General features: G+C 34.5%; 2 protein-coding genes and 1 non-coding gene across 3 annotated transcripts; 2 read left to right on the top strand and 1 right to left on the bottom strand.

Moving 5' to 3' along the window:
* The first annotated feature begins 3,427 nt into the window (after window positions 1-3,427).
* On the top strand, window positions 3,428-4,754 carry LOC141684476 (protein LIGHT-DEPENDENT SHORT HYPOCOTYLS 4-like). The gene has a single exon (XM_074489467.1). It carries the CDS (start codon window positions 3,886-3,888, stop codon window positions 4,465-4,467), a length of 582 nt encoding a protein of 193 aa, XP_074345568.1. The 5' UTR covers window positions 3,428-3,885; the 3' UTR covers window positions 4,468-4,754.
* A 2,003-nt stretch (window positions 4,755-6,757) lies between these two features.
* Window positions 6,758-7,909, top strand: LOC141685964 (uncharacterized). The gene is made up of 2 exons (XM_074491036.1): window positions 6,758-6,761; window positions 6,825-7,909. The coding sequence occupies exons 1-2, from the start codon at window positions 6,758-6,760 to the stop codon at window positions 7,907-7,909; spliced, it is 1,089 nt and encodes a 362-aa protein (XP_074347137.1).
* Window positions 7,910-17,655: 9,746 nt separating this feature from the next.
* LOC141688458 (small nucleolar RNA R71) lies at window positions 17,656-17,762 on the bottom strand. The gene has a single exon (XR_012561900.1). It is a non-coding gene; the product is annotated as a small nucleolar RNA R71 (small nucleolar RNA).
* Window positions 17,763-22,894: the final 5,132 nt, after the last annotated feature.

Here is a 22,894-nt window from a genome sequence, read left to right as displayed (position 1 = left end):
TGATTTTTATGTTTTTAGATATGCACATGTCTGTTTAATTTTGATTTTAATCTTTATTTTTAGTATAAAAGTTAAAAGAGAGGCGGGGAGATCAGTACTTAAAAATTTCACAAGGCAAAAAGCGGTAAATTTTTACTGGGAATGAAATATTTGGCTTGGATGGGGGGTGATGGAGGCGCGATGAGACATTTTTAAAAACCGACTTAGAATATCAGTTGATATAAAGACCATTGTCTATCTTACACAAAGACATCAATTGGGTACAAACTGAGGTAAAAAGAACTTTTTATATCAGTGGTAAGATCAACCGATATCTAAGTGGCGATATCGATTTTATTTTTTCAAGTAGTAATATTTGAAATTTCAGTTTTATAAATTTGAATGTTAGAACTATTGTTTACTTAAATTTTGTATAGATAATTTATAATATTTTTCTCGTTTTCATCTTCAGGTTTATAACATAAATCGAATTGATATAAACCGAAATCAAGATTTTTAAAGCCGAACAGATGGCTGATTGCGATTTTTGATTTTAATTTTAAAAACCAAGACTGCGAATTTTGATTTTGAGTTTATTCAAAAACCGAAACTATCCGAGATTTTCTTTACCCTAGTTCAGCCTGTGGTCCTGTAGAGAACTGAGGAATTGGTTTCATGCATGAAGTGAAGAAACATGATCGACTGATCGATCACGTTCTAGTTCTATTTACAGAACAATGCATACCATGCATGTATATATAATAGTTTTAACCAAAGGTAGGACAATACAAAATTATTATAATGGTACTGTAAGAATAGTAATTTGTTCCCGTGCATTTAGATTTGGTAAATGTTAGGCCTGAGGTCTAGTACAAGTGTAGGTGGTCAATTATGTGAGGACTGTGAGATGAACAGGAGTTGTAATTATTGAAGAACTTGTAGTTGCTGCTGCTTAGTTCTGTCTAGTCGATCCTTTTGAAAACCATTCTCCACATGGAGACAACACAGGGTATTCTTGTAAATAAGTTTGTATTGTCAATCAATGATAATAGTGAATTGTCCAGTAAACAAAATCATACTTATCGGTGTCCTTTTTCTCTATTTATATTTTGCTATTCGACAAATTACATCAAATCACAATCGACCATCCTGTAGAGTTTTTAGTTCTTTGCAACTGTATATGTTTTTATTGCCAATGAAACCATAAATATAGTACAAATTCTGGAAGAGAGGAAGATTTAAACCTACAACCTATAAACGGAGTATCACACAACTCTCGACTTCATAAATAAAATTCTACGAAAAAAAGAAAAACACTCGTACTAAAGCTGTATCTCAATTATGTATAAAATTGTTTTGAGAGTAATAATTCTTGTTCCACATGAGTTATAATGTGATAGCCATTGTGAGTCTTATTGTTGTGAGTCTTATTGTCCAGATCAGCTACAAACCCACGCAACTTTGTAAGCTACCAAAAGTTTTGAGTTTACTTTTGAATAAATGATCATAATTTATTGCTGGGAGTATTTCAAAGTATATAAGAGAATATTTAGAAATGTATGCAAATCACAAATTACTTAATAAATGTGTTTATGTAATTCTTTTTCATATCTTAGTCAGCGCCGGTAATTTATATCGTTTCGTATATTTTCGTATTTTATATACTGAAAGTCAAATATATATATATATATATATATATATATATATATATATATAACATGTTTAACATTTGTGTAGCAAAAGATAAACACATATCTGTAAATAAATAAATATATAAAAATATTATATTTTTGGATATAATTTTACATATATATATATTAAAAAATATATACATTTAGATATAATGGTATATTATTGGATATATTTTTATAAATATATATAAATTATATGTATATATATATTTAATATTAAAAAAATATGTATATTTATATAAATAAATATATAAATATCTTACATATTTTTAAATTTTTTTAATAAATTTATTTATTCAGTGTATTTTCTTATCGTGTCATGTACCCAATGTAAACACATATCCTTACCCGTTTAGATTTCGTATACCGAAAAACTGAACACGTATTCATTTATATCATGTCGTTCTCATTCATTTTATTGTGTCGTATATCAAATTGACAGCTCTAAATTCTAGGGATACTGTCTTACATTTAACAACCAGAAGTTCATATCCACATTTATGGTGAATTCTAGTGTATATTTGTTTATAACCGTATACTTTGTCCGTGAATTTTTTTAAAATGTAGTAAACGTATATTAAAAAATTGTATGGGAAACTGATATGTGTCACATTTTCTTTCCTTTCGTATATTATAAGCTAAACTTTTATATAGGAGATATATCAAAAAAAAACCATGTGCAACTATTTTCTCAAAACTTAAATGACTTTTAGTGTATAGTTGTTTTTGGTGGATTATGCACTTTTTGAAAGATTTAAGGTGGTTAGTTTAATATTGTGGCTTCTGGTAATATTTTGGTATGTATTATTGACTAGATTTAATGTTAATGTGACTTCGAAAGAACAAAGAAAAATAAATGCATATTCAATTCTATAACTCTGGAAATTAAGTTGCAGCTCTGAAAATAAATTTTAGGGATGATTTTTTCTTTTTAAGCAAATTTGCTCTGGATATAAAATTTGCCTTAAAAAATTGTATGGGAAACTGACTTCAAAGAAAAAGAAGAATTAAGAAAGATCGTAAACGGGTTAATTATCAATTAGGTCAATTACTTGTCCAAATATATCAAGTGAGTCACCAATAAAAAAACGGACTCAAATGAGTCACTCATTTGAAAATTTGTATCAAAATTATCACTCTATCGTTAGTCAAAATTTATAAAAGTATTATATATTGAGTTTCGCACATTTTTTGTGAATGATATTACATCCAAATGAAAGATTCTGAGTTATAATATTTTAAATAATATTTTTAGTTTTTTAAAAATTTGTCTACTATTTATTTTTATTTAAATCAAATAAAACAATCAAAAATTAAAAATAAATAGTTGATAAAATTTTAAAATCTAACAATATTATCTAAAATATTAGAAATCAGAACCTTTCATTTGGATGTAATATCATTCACAAAAAATGTGCAAAACTCAATATATAATACTTTTATAAATTTTGACTAACGATAGAGTGATAATTTTGATATAAATTTTCAAATGAGTGACTCTGAATCCGTTTTTTTATCGGTGACTCACTTAATACATTTGAACAGAATAAGTGACATAATTGATAATTAACCCGATTGTAAACATGATAAAGTAAATTTACTGTGCAGACTGAAGACCTGTAGTTAAAGAAAGAAATGGGAACTTGGAGTTAGAGAGTTAGTAAGTGAGAGTAACAATCAGTTTGGGGAGTCACTAGTCCATCTATCATATCAATCTTGCTGTCAAACCTCTTTTTATTTCCACAAAAGCCTCAACCAAGTACCTTTACTCTTGACTCTTGACAATTTCATTACTCCATCCTTTCTCTGATGCTATTACACTGTTGTTGAGGGGGAGTTTGTAGTACAATTTTTCCCCTTTTGTAGGAAACTATGTTCCAATCTCTCTTCTAACCATTTCTAAACACAAATCCAAAACAAAAATAGATCGCCAACCATTCATCTTCCTCGATCTTCCTTCCTCTTTATAACAAACCCTCTCTTAGGTTTTCATCATCTTTTTAAGAAAAGATTCAAGAAGAGATGAGAAAGAAACAAACTACCAAACAGTGATTTTTTTTTTGCATCTGGTTAGATCTCCATTCCTCTCCATCATCGAATCACAACAAATCTTGAGATTATGAGTTTCAAAGATTTGATAATTAAACCCTAGTTGTGCATCTCTTCTTAGAACAAAAACTAGGGTTTTCAAATCTAGCTAGCTTGTACAATCAAAATGAACTCAAATCAAGAACTAGTAGCAAGCTCATCAAACACAGTCACAACAAGCATGCTAATCTCCGCCACAAACTCAAACTCCATTGCTTCCTCTGCATCTAATTCAGTTACATCACCCGCAACCCTAAGCCGATACGAAAGCCAGAAGCGCCGTGACTGGAACACTTTCGGCCAATACCTCCGCAACCACCGCCCACCTCTATCTCTCTGCCGTTGTAGTGGAGCTCATGTTCTTGAATTTCTCCGTTATCTTGACCAGTTTGGAAAAACCAAGGTTCACAATCAACTCTGTCCTTTTTTCGGGCACCCTAATCCTCCTGCCCCCTGTTCGTGCCCGCTTAAGCAGGCGTGGGGCAGCCTCGATGCCCTCATAGGCCGCCTTAGAGCGGCCTACGAGGAAAATGGTGGTAGGCCTGAAGCCAATCCATTTGGAGCTAGAGCTGTTAGGCTATTTCTTCGAGAAGTTCGAGATTCACAGTCGAAAGCTAGAGGAATCAGCTATGAGAAGAAGAAGAGAAAGAGGGTGCCGCCACCACAACATCCAACACCACTGATGGAAGTTCCTCATCCTCCATTTTAAGTGGATGCTACTGAATGCTGATCATGACCTAAATCTCATATGTTTATTTGATGAATCTCATTATATTTTTAGGGTTACGTAGTAGTTGTGGGCTTGTAGCACTTCGTTTCCTTCCTATTTCAGTTGATCTATTTGAACTGTACGTCTTATGAATTTTCTATGATCGTATTTGTGAGATTGATCTGATCAAAAACTGTTTGATACATCTTTTTCTAGCATTGATTGTGATATTAATTAGTGTGGGATTTAATAACGGATCCAGGTTCTCACCATCCATGGTTAATTTATAATCATCTATATGCGGAATTTTTTTGCTAATGTTAACACCCAAATCGATGTGAATTCAGGACACTATTTTTTATTTTTTTTCATTTTAGGATTTTTGCTATAAAAGTTTTACGAAGAGAAGATTGCATAGATGATTTGCATAACCATCCATGAATGTGGATAATTATAATGTACATTCTATTTAACTCTTGGTCTCTATGAACTAGTACTAGAGGAAGCTAAAACTACAAATTAACACCAGTAATATGGAGTAAATTTAAGTTTACTGTATTCTAGCTACTTTAATTACTATTGAGTTTAATTACCTTGTCAAAATTAATGTTTGAGAGATCTGCAGTTATAAAAGATTGTGAAAGCAATGCTAGTGTCTAATCTGCAGTTGAAATCAACTGTATGAGATCTTATAATATCCAATACTTTTCATAGATTTGCATATCATATTATATGGTGGTTTTTACTGTTAGGGTTGATCTAATTGATGCATTTTAGCTTTATTAAAGCATATCGGAAATTGCGAGCTCTTGTCTAGTAGTATCAATAATCAAAGTATATAATCCCACTTGTTCATTTTTGGGTACCGCAGCTAGCCTGCCGCACATCGGTAACTTCATATGGTGTCCTGTTTCACCAACATGTACAAGGACTTCAAAATTTCCATATTGTTCATCTCGCAGAGGTACCAATTAGGTAAATACTGTTGCACGTATGAAATGGTGAAGCCTTGGAAGGGCCGGGCTGAAGAAAGTGAAGTTCTAAACCTTAGGGCCCACATAATTATTCTCAAAGTAGCAACATTAATTAACAGTTGGTAACCACTTACACTTGTCTTTGCAATTTGCATACAACTATACCCATAAATGTTCTTTGGAATAAGTTTTAATTTTTAATCAAAAATTGGTAAATTTTAATACTTTAAAATCAAATGATAAATAAAAAGGGACTGAAAGGGGTATATTTTTGTTAACTATCGAGAAAAAAAAACTATACTAATAAAATGGTTTGTTGAGTGGTTCTTTAAGAGAAACGTGAATAACTAATAGGTGATTAATTGAATTAATTTTTAAATATATTTTAATGATATAATAATATTTTTATATGCTTATCTCTTATTTTTGATAAAATATACCAATTAAAAACAATTCATAGTTTTATTGCGATTAGTTTAATTTTAAAAATCAAGTTGGTAATATCTTTCATAAGAATTTATTAATCACGTGCATAATTTTAATAATACCGGTTCCATGTGACTGAGAAAAATAGAATATAGTCTACACGAAAAACATAATGTAGCAAGAATAAATGTCCACAATTTATGCCCGATAAGATTTGTGAATATTCTATTTTGCCGTAGAAATAAGCATTGGTCAGAAATTTGTTTCAAACCAGCCAAGAGAAAGAAAAGAAGACTAGAATGCAGGACAAAACATTAATCAACAATACAAACACATAATATAAATTTGACTGTTACTAAAAAACAGATAATATAAATTTTGTTTAATTTAGTGACTCAAATAAAAAGACTGTACAGACGCGCGAGTATCACAGGTCCATTTAGCTGGGCTAGGGGAGGAACTAGGGGGCCCGAACGGAGCCCCGGGGATTACTAAATAACCCCAAAATTTTAATATAAAATTTTAAAATTTACTATCAAAAATTTTTTTGGTCCCCTAGATTAAAAAAAAATTTGAAATTGAGAATTGATTATACAAAATTTTATTGATTTTGTTAATTATTTCATTCAAAATAATATTGATTAGATGGAAATCATGGAATTTGTTTATTAATCTTAATAATTAATAAATAAACATATAGGATAAAGATAGTACAATTTAAAATAAAAAAAAGATGCTTAAAACTAAAGTCTAAAAACAGAACATACTTGTTCAGTTGTTCTGCTCCGGTCACAAAACCCCCAATACACACTATACATACAAGTTACAAAATTACAATCTCTAATATCATCTCACTTTATCTACTCTACCTTTGCATTTAATCCGTAAATATGAGTAAGAGAAAAGAGATTACATCCTATTTTCAACCCAAGAAGAAGTAAACAACTACTTGTGAAGATGAAGAACCTTCTGCCGCCTCAATTGAAGTTACTGGAGATGGAGTTGAGCCTCTGATTTTTGGTGGGATAAACAGAAACTCCGAGCAAAATCATCAAAATTCAGAGATTGTTAATGAAGGTATTGATTCTGAGAACACTGATGAAATTATTGATTTCAATTCGTTAATACGTGATCCTGGTTTGCGGAAACAAATTGAGACTTATCATCCAAATAAAAAAGATTTAATTAGGAGAGCATACATTGATCTTGGCCCATATCAACCTGTGCAAGTTTATCCCTTCTCTGGTCCAGAAAATCATCCCCGTCGATTTCAAAAGAGTTGGTTTGATAAATTTCCTTGGTTAGAGTACTCCCCAGAAAAAGATGCAGCATATTGTTTTTATTGTTTTCTTTTTGCTAAAAATCCATTAGGAAGGTGTGGCTCGAATACTTTTACTGTCAAGGGGTTTAACAGTTGGAGGAAAGTAAACAATGGAAAAGATTGTGCTTTTAGATGTCATGTTGGGAAAGGAGATGGTTCTAATTCAACTCATAATTTTGCGGCTAAATGTTATTATAATCTTAAAAATCAGCCTTGTCACTTGGAGAAGATAGTGGAGAAACATAGTGCAGAAGAGATCAAACGAAATCGAATGCGTCTTAAAATATCGATAGATGCAATCAAATGGTTGACATTCCAAACTTGTGCATTCAGAGAACATGATGAAAGCTGCAACTCGAAAAATCAGGGTAATTTTCTTGAGATGTTAAAACTTTTGGCTTCTTACAATCCTCAAGTAGAAGAAATAATGTTAGATAAAGCCCCCAAAAATGCCAAATACACTTCACCAAAAATTCAAAAAGAACTTTTACATGTTTTTGCTAGTAAAGTGCAAGATTTAATTTGTGATGAGATTGATGATGCAAAATATTGTTTGATTGTGGATGAATCTAGAGATATATCTAAAAGGGAGCAAATGGCTATTGTGGTTAGGTTCGTTGATAAAAGCGGCTTTGTGAGGGAGCGTTTCTTGGATTTAGTCCATGTTAAAGATACAACTTTTTTAACTTTAAAGACTGAAATATGTGCACATCTCAAATAAATCGGTATGTTTTCTACTTTTATTTATTTTGGTCCCCCACATGTTAGATTCCTGGTTCCGCCCCTGGCTGGTCTCCAAATTTTTGAACGTACCTACGATCATGCATGGTATAAGAGTCGGCAATTCGTTTGTTTCGTATATTTGTGTATAGTGTATTTTTATGTTTCGTATCATGAATATATAACCTTACTCGAATCGTTAAAAATTCGTTTCATTTCGTGTTCGCGTGTCTTCATTTCGTGTCCTGTTTCGTGTACTTTAAAATTAATAATAAAATATATATTTAAATATTAAATTTTTACTAGTCGAGTGTTAAGTTAATTACAGTCAAGCCTTTTAAATTTAAATTTGAATCTATTTTGTATCTAATTTTTTGTAAATATTATATGAAAATATTATTGTAAAATATATTTATTCAAATAATTTTAATAAATACATTTAATATAAATTTATTTCGTATATTTTCGTTTCATGCCGTGTACCTAAGTGTAAACCAAAAATCAACACTAAATTCATCTGTATACTTTTGTATTCGTGTACTTTCGAGTTTGTATATCAAAAATATCAAATCAAATTCATTATTTTCGTCTCATGTTATCATGTTATTGTGTTATGTACGAAATTAGAGGCTCTAACATGTATTAGGTATCATGCCGGTAGAGTTGCAAGAAAAATAACAATGTGAAGAGTAATGTAATGTTGATTAGCAGCAGGTGACACGCTAGTAATAACCCTGAGCATTTTCAATTATGACCTTTGTTAGCTGAAAAGCCTATATGACATTTAGATATTAGTTAAAAAAATATCACTAGCTGATTGTCTGTTAGCAAAAATTTAGATATCCTTTGGTCTTTAATATCTGTTGAGTACGTAGGCCTTAGCTAAATCATCCACGTTAAATTTAATGCATGTTTAAACCTAAATAAATACATTAATACATACATATATTTATATAATATTTAATACATAAATATCAAAAATTATTATTTTATTTATAATATTTTTAATTTATATAACATTAAGTGTAAAAATATTGTTCTCTTATTAACAAAATTTATTAATTATTTTTAACATACAATATATATATAATACAATATATATTAGTTATTTTTATTAATTATATTTTGTTATATTTATATATTATTATATTTACAGTTATAATAATTATCAAATTTCAATTATATATTTTTTCATGTATTGAATTAAGTATTAACTAAATTTATTTTATTATTTAAAGTTTATATATATATATATCTGAAAAATAGGAATTAAATACAACTAACAATTATAGTTAATACTAGCGCATGCTCTTATAAATTCAATAAAATTTTAGAATTTGACTAATTATTTTGGTTATCATAGTGGGAGATTTTCTTAATATTTTATATTTTGGTGCTTGACTACATTAGTACATTTAAGCTGTCAAATGTCAATTGTCGTGGCTATGGCCAGCCAAACCCCTAATTCCACATACCCATGTTACGCACACAACCTAGAACTGGCATTATCTGTATGAACATTTCCGGAATCCCGATTTGTGATTTTGACAACGGGCACTTTTTAATATTATTATAAAGATTCAGTTTGATATTTCATGTTGGTCTCAAATATAACACCTGACGCAACAGAATAATGCACTTGAAAATTTATATTATGGAGAGGTCATCCCGAATTTCACCATCACAAGTTATAAATTATAACACAAGTGATAAAAAAAAGATATTTTTTAACAAACCTTTTTTCTTTTTTTTTTATATATTGATATTTATATAGTTTATGTACACAATTGTTTGTTGTTGAAATAATCTCGTAACGAAATCGGAGGTTAATGAAATATTAGAGCGATTTGTGTATAATGTGGTTGTTCTTATGGATTTTGAGTTTATGAAAATATAGGGGGCTGGACCCGTGTCTCAATTTATCTCATTGCATTAGATTTATTTTCCAAGATGGCTGTGTACCAATTTTCTATTAGATAAAGTGTACGTAATTCTGTGAAATTGTGTAACGCCCCCAAATTCGGGGTCAGTAATCTGGGTCGTCACACAATCCTACAATCATGTATAACCTGCATTAACTCAATAACCCAATATTTCCATATCACAGACCCCCAACCTCACACACTAACAAGTTATAGTCTTAAAAACGATATACAACAAGTATCATTTGTCATTAAAACTCAAATGTATTTTATATGATCTCAAACAATTATTCACAACCTCTACACGAAGTTACAATAATTATGACAGATTTCTTATACCTATATGATACTCTGGCCCACCTGAGATAAAACTTCCAGGGATTCTCCCCATGACTGCAAGCGACTAAGTCCCACACCGGCATACTGGTTATCTGTTGTGTTGTACAATTTAAAAGAAAGCAAGAGTGGGCAATAATGCTCAACCATAATAATGTACAGTATGAAAAGACTATATGAGAAATTCAATTATAATTCCATATACGATAAATATGTTTTTTTAAAATAGTTTCCTCGGTGATTTACACCTTCCTTTGAAAATAATTCTTTTATTATCCTGCAAATACCTTAATGGTAAACGCAACACCTAGGCTTGGGTTTCAGTGGTGCATCACAATTCCAATTGGAAGAATTTAGGACATTCACTGGAGCCACCGCATACGATGATCAGTCGTACTACGGAAATAGTAAAATTTGTACTAGTAGAAGAACGACACATTCGTATCCCGGTTATCACTCTTGCCGCATTCGGGCTACGTGTCTCATTTTGGATATACACATACTTCACAAGTTCCTGAGTACACAGAGTACTTTCGCCTGCGGTACCTTTGGTAGTCTCCCTAGTACACATAGTACTAGAGTCTACCCCTCCAAGTCCTTAAAAGAATCATATCATATTTCGAGAACTCGAACCACATCGAAGTTCTCCATGCGTTTTGCTTGTTGATAGAAACAACTTATCTTATCAGTATATATATATATATATATATATATGTACTTCCGAGAATTTTCGGAGGAAGTACTAATGATGTGAGTTGACCGTTCTCAACATATAACTAAATAAGGGGAAGTTTCTTTTGAACTGTACTCAAATATTTAAAATAAGTCGAGACAAATTCAACGACGATCTGAAAGTATTCGTATGATTTTCTGAAATTCAGGAGTATTTTTGAATAGGTTTTATGATTTTTAAATCATATTTAATTATTTAATAAGTAAATAATAATTATTAAACAATTAGACCTCGAATGATTATGTTTTAAGGAAACATTTGGAATAATATTCCCCAACTGTTGTACGTTTAAATAATTAAAGTAATCTTTAATAATATAATTAATCAAATTTGAAATAAATAATTATTGGAGAATAATTTTCCTATTTAAATGAATATCCGAAATAATATTCGTTATTCGAGTAGTTAAATATAGTTGAGGAAATACGATCTTGGGAAATCATTTTAAATAATTTCGAGGTATATAATACTTCGCAAGTGGACATTGAGTCCCTTGGAATAAAACAAATGCGGACTTTTAGTCGTCCAAAACGTCTCCGGGATGATTCCCGGGTTTATACTTTATAAAAACTGACCGACTATCGGTCTTACAACTTATACATCATGCTCTACTATAGCGTTAATATTTTAAATAAAATACCTCCGGAATACTTCCGGGTTTTCATCAAATTATACTGACCAATATCCTCGGTCTAAAATATACTCATCATGTATACAACGCTACTCTCTAGCGTTACCGATTGAAATTCGGTAATATTCATATACCGAAATCATTATCATATCGTATGATATTATATAACATAATTTGTAAAACATCGTAATACAACATCATGTATAGAGCATTTATTTTAAAATAAACACAACACAACAGTTTTAAAAGGTAGGGTTTGAAAACTTGCCTGAAGTCCAAGATACGTTTTCCGACTTCCTTTCGTTCCGGGTTTTCAAATCACTAAACATCATAATCTTAATCAGTATTCTACTCTCATCACCAACTTATATTTCTAATAAGTTCAATACTTCATAATTTTCAATATTCGACCGACTCGAAATAAGTATCGATCCTTGGTCGAAACGGATGGTCCAAGTGGTCTTTTAGAGTTAACTTTACCGAATGTTACTATTACGCGACTCACACTCTATCATTTTTAATAAATCGTAAAATTAATATTTTAATACGAAATCACCTCGAGAAGCTTCTTGAGTGCTTTTAATATTTATCATAAAAGTTTCATTTTGATAAAATGAGTTTAAATAGGTGAAAAGCATTTTAAAAGTTCGGCCAACTACGGAGTTTTACTATTCATATCGCTTTCACTAAAACGTTGATTTCTCTTAAACTGTTAACTCAATTGACGCACCATTTTTACGTGCGCGATCTAGAAAAAATTTAGAACATATTATTTGAAAATTGTTTTCTGGTAACAGGTGTCAAAATCCCGAAGTGGCAGTTTTATAATAGGGGGTTGTTTTTGACGTTCGTACTCCGCGCGACCTCGGCTCCGATATTTTTATAAAATTGAAAAATCAACATTTTTACTTGAAATTTTTATGGAATTTAATAAATTCTACTTTTTACTCTCTGTAAAAATTTCATGATTTTTAAATATTTTTAAGTCGATTATTTCTATTTACAAAGTTCGTAATTTGTAACAGTTTCTATCGCGTAAATCACTTTTATTAAAACGGTCATAACTTTTAGTCCGTAAATTGAAATCAAGCGATTCAAGCGCCTAAACGATCCTCATAACATTTTATATCATAATCAATCTCAATTTTCAAGAAACTACATTTTATACATTCGGGAACGGCTGCAGAAACATAAGTTGAGTTTTGTTCTTTTAACGAGGTTACGATTACGATCTGAGTTTCGTTTACGTCTTAAATCATTATACTGCCATCAATAACCATCAAATCATCATCTCAACACTAACTCCTCTCAAGAACATCATGTTCTTGAGGCAACAATCATCAACCTTAAAACTAATTAACTAAACATCAAGGTAATATCAAATCAATCATCAAAATCATACCTATATCCAAGATCCTTACTTTTCTTGAAACTTAAAACTTAAATAAAGTTTGGATGAAGGTTTATACCTTTTTTGGTAGCTTTGAAGGTTCTATTCTTTATGGTTGAACCTTTATGCTTAAGGATCTTAAATTATGCCATGAAAATCAAGAAAATGAAAAGAGATTTTCGGAGTTACTATTCACCACCAATTTTGAGCAAGAATTTGACTATGCTATACTAATCCAATGGACATGAAATTTTGAACATACCTTATAAATGATATGAGGAAGCTTTGGTTAATATTTGGTGATTTTTTAATGATTAGAACATGAGATATGAATTTTTCTTTCCATGGTGTTCTTGAAATCAACATTGTGTTTTGAAGTGAGAGGGAGAGTTTTGTTGCTTCTTGGAAATGCTTCTCTTGGAAGATTTGTGAGATATGATTTAGTATATATCCTAGTACTACTAAATCCATGAATATCTTGTCTAGCATCCTAGGTTTGCAAGCTATTCTACTTAATTTAGACTTTAGGTTTACTATTACTAGCCTTTAGGTTATTGTTAAGTGGCATTTATAACACTTATTTATGCTCTAATAAGCTTTGAATTGATGCATTTGTACTCAAGTTGTTAAGTGTTTTCAATGTGTTTTCTAGTGTTTTTGCATTTCAGGCATTATTCAGGTAATCAGGTAAAATATCATTGTTTTGGTGCTAATTTGGTGTCCAAGTGGTGTTGGAATAAAGGTTCGTTGAAAGCCGGCTCGAAGCAGCAATAATTAAGAAGAAATCTGAGTTTTTCCCAAAAGGACGGCGCGCCCGTGCTGTGAAAGCGCGCGGCCGTGCCGGGGTTTCAGAAATACAGCGCGCCCGCGCTGTGATAGCGCGCGCCCGCGCTGTGATAGCGCGCGCCCGCGCCGATGCCGAATTCAGGAATCCTGTTTCTAATACAATTTTATACCTTACGCGTCCATAGTGACGAGGTTGTGTGTGGCAGCTCGTGTTTTTATTGGGCCAAATATGAACAACTTCAGCTCCCTAGTGCTGCCATTGATAGTTCGATTATATTGCACATGGTGGAGTGGTATGGGGTTAAGCCTGATCCTAATGGGTTGGGTTATTCATTTGATATGCTTCCAGGCAAACGGCCCTATGATCAGTATTATGCTGGTGGTTCTAATTTTTCCCGTGAAGCGGGTTGGAGAGCTCAATTGGGTGAGGAGATAGAGTCGTCACAGTTGAAGGAATCATCGAAGAAGAGTTCGACGCAGTATAGGCATCTTGCGAGGAGGATGGATGCGATGCACGACATCCACAGTCGTTTTGTACACGATCTCACCCATGCACCTGGGACTGCATTTAGAGCCACCGGAGTTGACATTTAGTGGCCAGTATTTTGTGAGGACTCTGTGTATCCGCCTCCTGACACGCCTGACACTCCACCCCTTCAGTGTGAGTATTCTGATTCAGAGTAGGTATGCCTGATTCCTTACTATTACCTTCACTGAGGACAATGAATATTTTAAGTTTGGGGGTAGTAGTTGAAGGAATATGTTTGTGTGAGTCTCATATAGTTACGTGTTCATGATAGTTTAGTTTATATAGTTTGCATATTTTGCCATTTAGTTTTTTTTTATTTTGGTAGTTTTATGATAATTTGTTCATGTAGTTTCATGCATATAACATGATCCCTTAGATAATTTTTCCAATTGACTTGCGATATTGATGTTAGTGTAGTGATGTCGTATTTAGTGATGTTGAGAGTCTTATTGAATTGATTTGCATGCTAGAGATACTTGTATTTCACTAAGTCTTATAGGTTGCTAGAGTGCTAGATCATGATCATGGTTTGTTGATTTGTCAAGGTTTAATCGTGTGTTTATATTTAGAATTTAGGGTATTCTCTTAATAATAAAAGACATGGATGTTTAAAAATTGGAGAAATGGGATTTCATTGCTAGTTGTGTGGCTAGGTGTCAATTGGCTAGTAGCCGGCTCATATTTTTATGAGTAGTCTAGGGTTGAATGAGATGGAGCGAAACACACTCATTCAGAAATTGTGAAAAAAAAGAAAAAAAAAAGAAAAGAAAAAGAAAAAAAAAAGAATAAGTGTTATGTATAATTGATCACGGGTGGGCTATTTAGTACTCGAGTTATTAAGTTCTTAGGGGACTTTGTGCCTAGTGACCTAAGACTTTTATAGTCTGGGATCCGCTAACCTAACGCTCGCTACATGGGTGCTATTGTATAAGTTTTTTGTGGACCTCACTCATTGCACGATCAAATAAGCATACTTGTGTTGATTTGTTGTGAATAAAAGCATGAATCCGTATAAAACTCCAATATAAGAATTGAAGTGTTATAAGTTATTTTGAGTCTAGCTTTTTATTTTATTTATAACCTTGCGATTGCCTAGATGAGTAGTGAGTCATGATTATTGATCTAGTTGCGATAATATATCTGTAAGCATCTTTACACACGCACGTCTCTAGTTTGTAAGTTGATTTGTATGATTTGATTGATCTTCATGCGAGTAAATGCATTTGTTGATATGTTGCTTGTTGATTGGTTGAGTAATTCTATTGGGATTGTTGCATTCATGCATTGTTGTTTCTTGTTCTTTGAGTCTATTTATGCTTGAGGACAAGCATCGATTCAAGTTTGGGGGTATGTTGAGTGGCATATATGACACTTATTTATGCTCTAATAAGCTTTGAATTGATGCATTTATACTCAAGTTGTTAAGTGTTTTAATGTGTTTTCTATTGTTTTTGCATTTTAGGCATTATTCAGGTAATCAGGTGAATTAACATTGTTTTGGTGCTATTTGGTGTCCAGGTGGTGTTGGAATAAAAGCTCGTGGAAAGCCGGCTCGAAGGAGTAAAAATTTAGAAGAAATCCGAGTTTTTCCCAGAAGGATGGCGCGCCCGTGCCGGGGTTCCAGAAATACAGCGCACCCGCGCTGTGATAGCGCGCGGCCATCACAGCGCGGCCGCGCCGATGCCGAATTCAGAAATCTTGTTTCTAATACAATTCTAAAAGGGAAGGCTTCTAGATTGTTGGGGGCTGCTCTATATATTCATATTAGGTCGTTTTAATAAAGAGACGGACTAGAGCGCGAGGAGAAGACGACAAGAGACCTTTAGCTCAATTCAACAAAGGTGAAGACAATCTATTTTATTCTTGTAAATCTTTGTTTTGAGTTATAATTTGGATGCTTGTTTCTTGTTTTGCTGAACCTATACTCTTGTTTGTGTTTGGTTTAATTATTATTATAAAGACTACATTTTATATATCATGATTTCATCGGAACCCACTTTGATGATGAGTCCGATTATGGGCTAATTGTTATTGTCGGGTTCTAACGGATTTATTTATGGATTTTTTTAGTTAAATTATTTTGATACTTTAGTATGTGGTGATTGTATGATATCCTAGTATTGGTTGTGCGTATTTGTCTTATGAGCGTCACGAACTTATAAGATATTGTGTTAATTCTTAATGAAGCGAAAGTGAATATAAGGATTTAAAATTTACCATGCTAGCATAGGTTCATGTATTTGTCATGCATGATTCATAGGTAATTTTAACCATCTTACTTGCCCTATGTAATCAAGATAGATAACTTGTGCTTAAACCGTTATGTTGTCAAATTCTATAGACATATAGGGTCTCAATATAATTGGTGCCTATTCAGCTTCTATCTCTTTTGTGGATGTCTGGTAGAATGGTACTCGTACAACAAAAGTTGGTGTTTATCAGTTTCATGTTATCTTGATTAGTATCATCACCATTGCATGCTAAGGTTAAGAATAATAAGGCTATTGAATGAAGTATTTAATGAAGTTAGAATCCCATGTTTGTCATATATATTAATTCAGTCAATCTTATTCTCGTAGTTATAATTATTAGTTAATTTTTAGTTATAAACAATCTCAAATTGTTATTCGTCTTAGCATTGGATAATAACCATACATTGTTGCTTAGGTGAATAAATTAAATAGTTAACCAATACAGTCTCTGTGGGAACGAACTAGAAAATATTCTATACTACTTGTGAACTCGTATACTTGCGTGTATTATTAGCGCGTGTTTAGCGACTAACAAGTTTTGGCGCCGCTGCCGGGGACTGCAGTGATAATTATTAGTTTATGTGCTTTCCATCAGTGGTCGTTAAAGTTTATTGACTCAGACATTGTTACTTATTTGTTCCTTATCTGGTTTCAAGTGGTCTAGTGAGGGTGTATACATACGCGTTCGCGTACTCACAAGAGAACACTGGATAAAGCCGAGGAAGAACTTGTGGTGGTTCGTAGGGAAGTTTTTGAGGATAAAGAGAAGTTAGAGGAAGAAGAGAAAGTTGAAGAGCCAATTATATTAGCTATGGGTGATCAAGCAAAAAATCTGAAGGCTTTGATGGACTATTCTAAGCCTAAGATTAATGACATCCAGTCTAGCATCATTGGACCAGCCATCAAGGCTAACACTTTTGAGATCAAGTCAAGCACAATCCAGATGATACAGAAGTCAGTTCAGTTTGGGGGTTCTCCAACTGAAGACCCCAACATGCACATCATGGATTTCATCGAGATCTGCGACACTTTCAAGTTCAATGATATGACTGAAGATGCTATCAAGCTACGTCTCTTCCCATTCTCTCTGAGGGACAAGGCTATCACCATTTAGGAAGATCTTGCTAAAAAGTTTCTCACTAAATTCTTCCCCATGGCGAAGACTGCCGCAATCAGGAATGCTCTTACTCAGTTTGCTCAACAAACTGGAGAATCTCTGTGTGAGGCTTGGGATCGATATAAGGAGATGCTAAGGAAGCGCCCACACCATGGCACGACTGATTGGATGATTATTAATTGTTTCTATAATGGATTTGGTCCTACTTCTAGACCCATGCTTGACGCAGCATCAGGAGGAGCCTTGTCGGCTAAGAGCTACGACGGAGCTTATGAACTTATTGAACTGATGGTTGCTAATGAGTACCAGAATCCTTCCCAGAGACTAACTCAGGGAAAAGTAGCAGGAATTCTGGAGTTGGATGCAGCAACTGCTATCGCTGCCTAACTTAAGGATTTGACGATGAAGGTGGACACCTTAGTAAATTATGGAGTTAATCAAATCACTAGTGTCTGTGAGCTTTGTGCTGGTTCCCATGAAACTGATCAGTGCGCAATCTCTATTGAATCAACTCAGTTTGTGAGCAACAACCAGCGATCGCAACAACCAGTGCCAACCACCTATCATCCTAATAACCGCAATCATCCTAATTTCAGCTGAAGCAACACTCAGAATGCGGTTCAACAGCCTTTTCAGCAGTATCCAGCTAAGCAGTACAACCCCCTGGTTTTCAGCAACCGCAGTATGTACCAAGACAACAACTCCCGCTGCAACAAGCTAATAAAAAAATCTGAATTAGAGGAGTTGAAGCTTATGTGCAAGAGTCAAGCTGTTTCCATCAAGACCTTGGAAAATCAAATTGGTCAGATTGCCAATGCCTTGCTAAATCGTCAACCTGGTACATTGCCTAGTGACACTGAAGTTCCAGGAAAGAGGGAAGCTAAAGAGCAGGTAAAGGCAATCACTTTGAGGTCTGGGAAGGTTGCGAATCCTGAACAAACTCAAGAGTTAACTAAAGAAGCCAGGGCTGAGAAAGAAGCAAAGCAGCAGAATGAAGAAATGGAACCAAGGAAGATTACCGTTGAGCACACTCCGCCTGAGGGTAATACAGGGGAGAAACAGATCTATTCTCCACCGCCTTTTCCTAAGCGGTTGCAGAAGAAAAAGCTGGACAAGCAATATGAGAAGTTTCTTCAAGAAACTTCATATCAACATACCTTTCGCTGAGGCTCTCGAGCAGATGCCTAGTTATGTAAAGTTAATGAAAGGTATTCTCTCTCGGAAGGTGAAGCTAGATGATTTAGAGACTGTCGCTCTCACTGAGAAATGCAGTGTTGTGCTATAGCAGAAGTTGCCTCCAAAGCTTAAAGATCCAGAAAGCTTCACTATTCCATGTACTATTGGAAAAGTGTCTTTTGACAGATGCTTATGTGATTTGGGAGCTAGCATCAATCTGATGCCTTTGTCAATTTCAAGAAGTTGGATCTACCTGATCCTAAACTGACGTATATGAATTTATAGTTGGCCGACCATTCTATTACATATCCGCTAGGTATTGTGGAGGATGTCTTGGTCAAGGTTGATAAACTCATCTTTCCTGCTGATTTTGTAATTCTTGATTTCGAGGAGGATAAGAAGATTCTCATAATCTTGGGAAGACCTTTCTTGACAACTTGGTCGAACCTTGATAGATGTACAGAAGGGTGAGCTTATAATGCGAGTGCTGGATCAGGATGTTACCTTGAATGTGTTCAATGCCATGAAATTTCCTACTGATAATGATGAGTGCTTAAAAGTAGAGTTGGTCGATTCAGTGGTCACATCAGAACTTGATCAATTGCTAAGGAGGTCTGATGCCTTAGAAAAAGCCTTATTGGGGAATTCAGATAGTGAAGATGACGAAGGTGAAGAACAATTGCAATATTTGAATGCTTTTTCCTGGAAAAGGAAAATTGATATGCCTTTTGAATCTCTTGGAATGAAGGAATTGAAAAAAGCTCATAAACGCCTTAAGCCTTTTATTGAGGAAGCCCCCTCTCTTGAGCTTAAGCCTTTACCTGAGCATTTGAGGTATGCGTTTTTAGGTGATGCATCTACTCTGCCTGTTATTATTGCATCTGACCTTTCAGGTAGTGATAAGGAAAAGCTTTTGAGGATTCTGAGAGAGTTTAAATCGGCAATTGGATGGACTATAGCTGATATCAAGGGGATCGGCCCTTCTTACTATATACATAAAATTCTGCTAAAGGTAGAAAGCCTGCAGTCGAGCAGCAAAGAAGACTTAATCCAATCATGAAGGAAGTAGTGAAGAAGGAAATTCTGAAGTGGCTAGATGCAGAGATCATTATCCTATCTCTAACAGTTCATGGGTAAGCTCGGTTCAATGTGTACCAAAAAAAGGTGGAATTACTGTGGTCGCAAATGAAAAGAATGGGCTTAAATCTACCAGAATAGTCACGGGATTGGAGGGTCTGCATGGACTATCGGAAGCTGAACAAGGCCACTAGGAAGGACCACTTTCCATTGCCCTTCATTGATCAGATGCTTGACAGGTTGGTCAGTCATGAGTATTACTGTCTTCTAGATGGCTATTCGGGTTATAATCAGATTTGTATCGCTCCAGAAGATCAGGAAAACTACCTTCACTTGTCAATTTGGTACTTTCGCCTTCAGACGAGTTTCTTTTGGTCTGTGTGGTGCACCAGCCAAATTTCAAATTTGTATGATGGCCATCTTTTCTGACATAATTGGCCAAAATGTGGAGGTGTTAATGGACGACTTCTCAGTCTTTGGCGATTCTTTTGATGAATGCTTGCAGAATCTTGGACACATTCTCAAGAGGTGTGTTGAGACCAATCTGGTTCTCAATTGGGAGAAATATAATTTTATGGTGCGTCAGGGCATTATTCTCAGGCACAAGGTTTCTAATAAAGGCCTAGAGGTGGACAAGGCCAAGGTGGGGGTCATTGAGAATCTTCCTCCACCAATTTCTGTTAAGGGAATCAATTTTCTTGGTCATGCGGGTTTCTACAGGCGTTTCATCAAAGATTTCTCAAAAATTTCAAAGCCTTTGTGCAGTATGTTAGAGAAAGATGTTCCTTTTAAATTTGATGACGAGTGTCATGCAACTTTTGAGACATTGAAGAAGAGTTTAATCACGACACCTGTCATAACTACACCTGATTGGAATGAGCCCTTTGAGATGATGTGTGAAGCAAGTGACTATGCAATTGGAGCAGTTCTTGGGCAGAGAAAGAACAACATATTTCATGTGGTCTACTACGCTAGAAAGACTCTAAATGTTGCTCAACTGAATTACACTACTACGGAGAAAGAATTTTTGGCTATTGTCTATGGTTTTGAGAAATTGTGATCTTATCTACTTGGGACTAAGGTGACAGTTTTCATTGATCACGCCGCCATTCGATATCTCGTCTCAAAGAAGGACTCAAAGCCTAGATTGATTCGATGGGTTCTTTTGCTCCAAGAATTTGAACTAGAGATCAAGGACATAAAATGAACTAAAAATCAAGTTATTGATCATCTCTCGCGTTTAGAGAATCCTAATGCTACTTCATTGGATAAAACATTGATAAATGAGTCTTTTCCCGACGAGCAACTGTTTGGAGTGCAAGAAGAAGAGCCGTGGTTTGCAGATATTGTGAACTACCTTGTGAGTAATATCATGCCTCCTGACTTATCTTCTGCTCAAAGAAAGAAGTTTCTACATGAGGTGAAGTGGTATATGTGGGATGAGCCATTTCTTTTTCACCAATGAGCTGACCAAATTATCAGGAGATGTATTCCTTACAGCGAAATGGGGGAATCTTGTGAGATTGCCACTCAACGGCTTATGGAGGACATTATGGTGGAGAAAAGACAGCAGCTCGTGTTTTTCAAGCAGGTTTCTTTTGGCCAACATTGTTTAAAGATGCTCATCAGTTCATTTTGAAATGTTATCGATGTCAACATGTGGGTAATATATCTAAGAAGGATGAGATGCCTCTTAATGTGCTTCTCGAGGTTGAGGTCTTCGATGTTTGGGGAATTGACTTCATGGGACCATTTGTCTCGTCTTGTAACAATTAGTATATTTTGTTGGCGGTTGATTATGTGTCGAAATAGGTTAAAATTATGACGTTGCCAACAAACGATGAAAAAGTGGTGCTTAATTTTCTTCACAAACAAATATTCACAAGGTTTGGAACTCCATGAGTCATAATCAGTGATGAGGGGCCGCATTTTTGCAATCGCAAGTTCACTGCCATGATGAAAAGGTATAATGTGAATCATCGCATTGCTACGGCTTATCATCCTCAGACAAATGGTCAAGCTGAGGTATCTAACAGAGAGAACAAGCATATTTTGGAGAAAGTGGTATGTCCATCAAGGAAGGATTGGTCTTTGAAGCTTGACGAATCTGTTTGGGCGTATAGAACAGCATATAAGACTCCATTGGGAATGTCACCGTTTCAGTTGGTGTATGGTAAGAGGTGTCATTTTCCTATGGAGCTCGATCATAAAGCATTTGGGCTTTGAAGAAATTGAATCTGGACTTGGATGCAGCTGGAAATAAGAGGATGCTTCAGTTGAATAAAATTGACGAGTTTCGACTTCAAGCTAATGAGAACAACAAGATGTATAAGGAGAAAGTCAAGAGGTGGCATGATCGGGGTCTAGTGCTCAAGAAATTTATGTCAGGGCAACAAGTTCTTTTATTCAACTCTCGTCTCCATCTTTTTCCTGGAAAGTTGAAGTCAAGATGGCCAAGGCCCTTCATAATCAAAACCGTGTTTCCATATGGAGCGGTGGAAATTTTTTAGAATGATCCGGGCCAAGCATTCAAGGTAAATGGTCAACGGTTAAAGCATTATTATGGTGACACGGCAACCCGCGAGGTGGTTAGTGCCATTTTATTGTCCACTTGATCTCAAGATTCTACGTCGAGCTAGCGACGTAAAAGAAGCGCTTCTTGGGAGGCAACCCAAGTTTGTTGTACATTAGTAAGTAGAGGAAGCAAGAAGAAAATAGAAAATCACAAAAAAATCAAAAACTGGAAAAAATTCAGGTCTAACTACAAAAGCCTGGCGCGCCCGCGCTGTCCCAGCGCGTGGCCGCACCATTTACACAGAAGCACGGTGCGCCCGCGCTGTTACAGCGCGCGGCCTTTCCGGTTTGGCAGAAGTAGCGCGCGGTCGCACCGTCCTAGCGCGTGGCCGCGCCGTGTCCCGACTCTGAAAAAAAAATAAAAGGCAGTTTAAGGGGGAAAAACGGGAATTTTGTCCCAAAATCAATTCCCAGCCGGATTTTACTCCCCCACATCCCATAATTCTCTCTCCAAATCAAACCC

This window comes from Apium graveolens, chromosome 9 (assembly GCF_009905375.1).
Source record: "Apium graveolens cultivar Ventura chromosome 9, ASM990537v1, whole genome shotgun sequence".
In the NCBI taxonomy this organism is placed as follows: domain Eukaryota; kingdom Viridiplantae; phylum Streptophyta; class Magnoliopsida; order Apiales; family Apiaceae; genus Apium; species Apium graveolens.
Note: the sequence above shows the minus strand (reverse complement) of the source record. Positions and strands in the feature narration are given on the sequence as shown.

What these genes read in the sequence shown, in the direction of transcription:
- LOC141684476 (XM_074489467.1), top strand. Translation starts at nt 3,886, where the DNA reads ATGAACTCAAATCAAGAACTAGTAGCAAGCTCATCAAACACAGTCACA.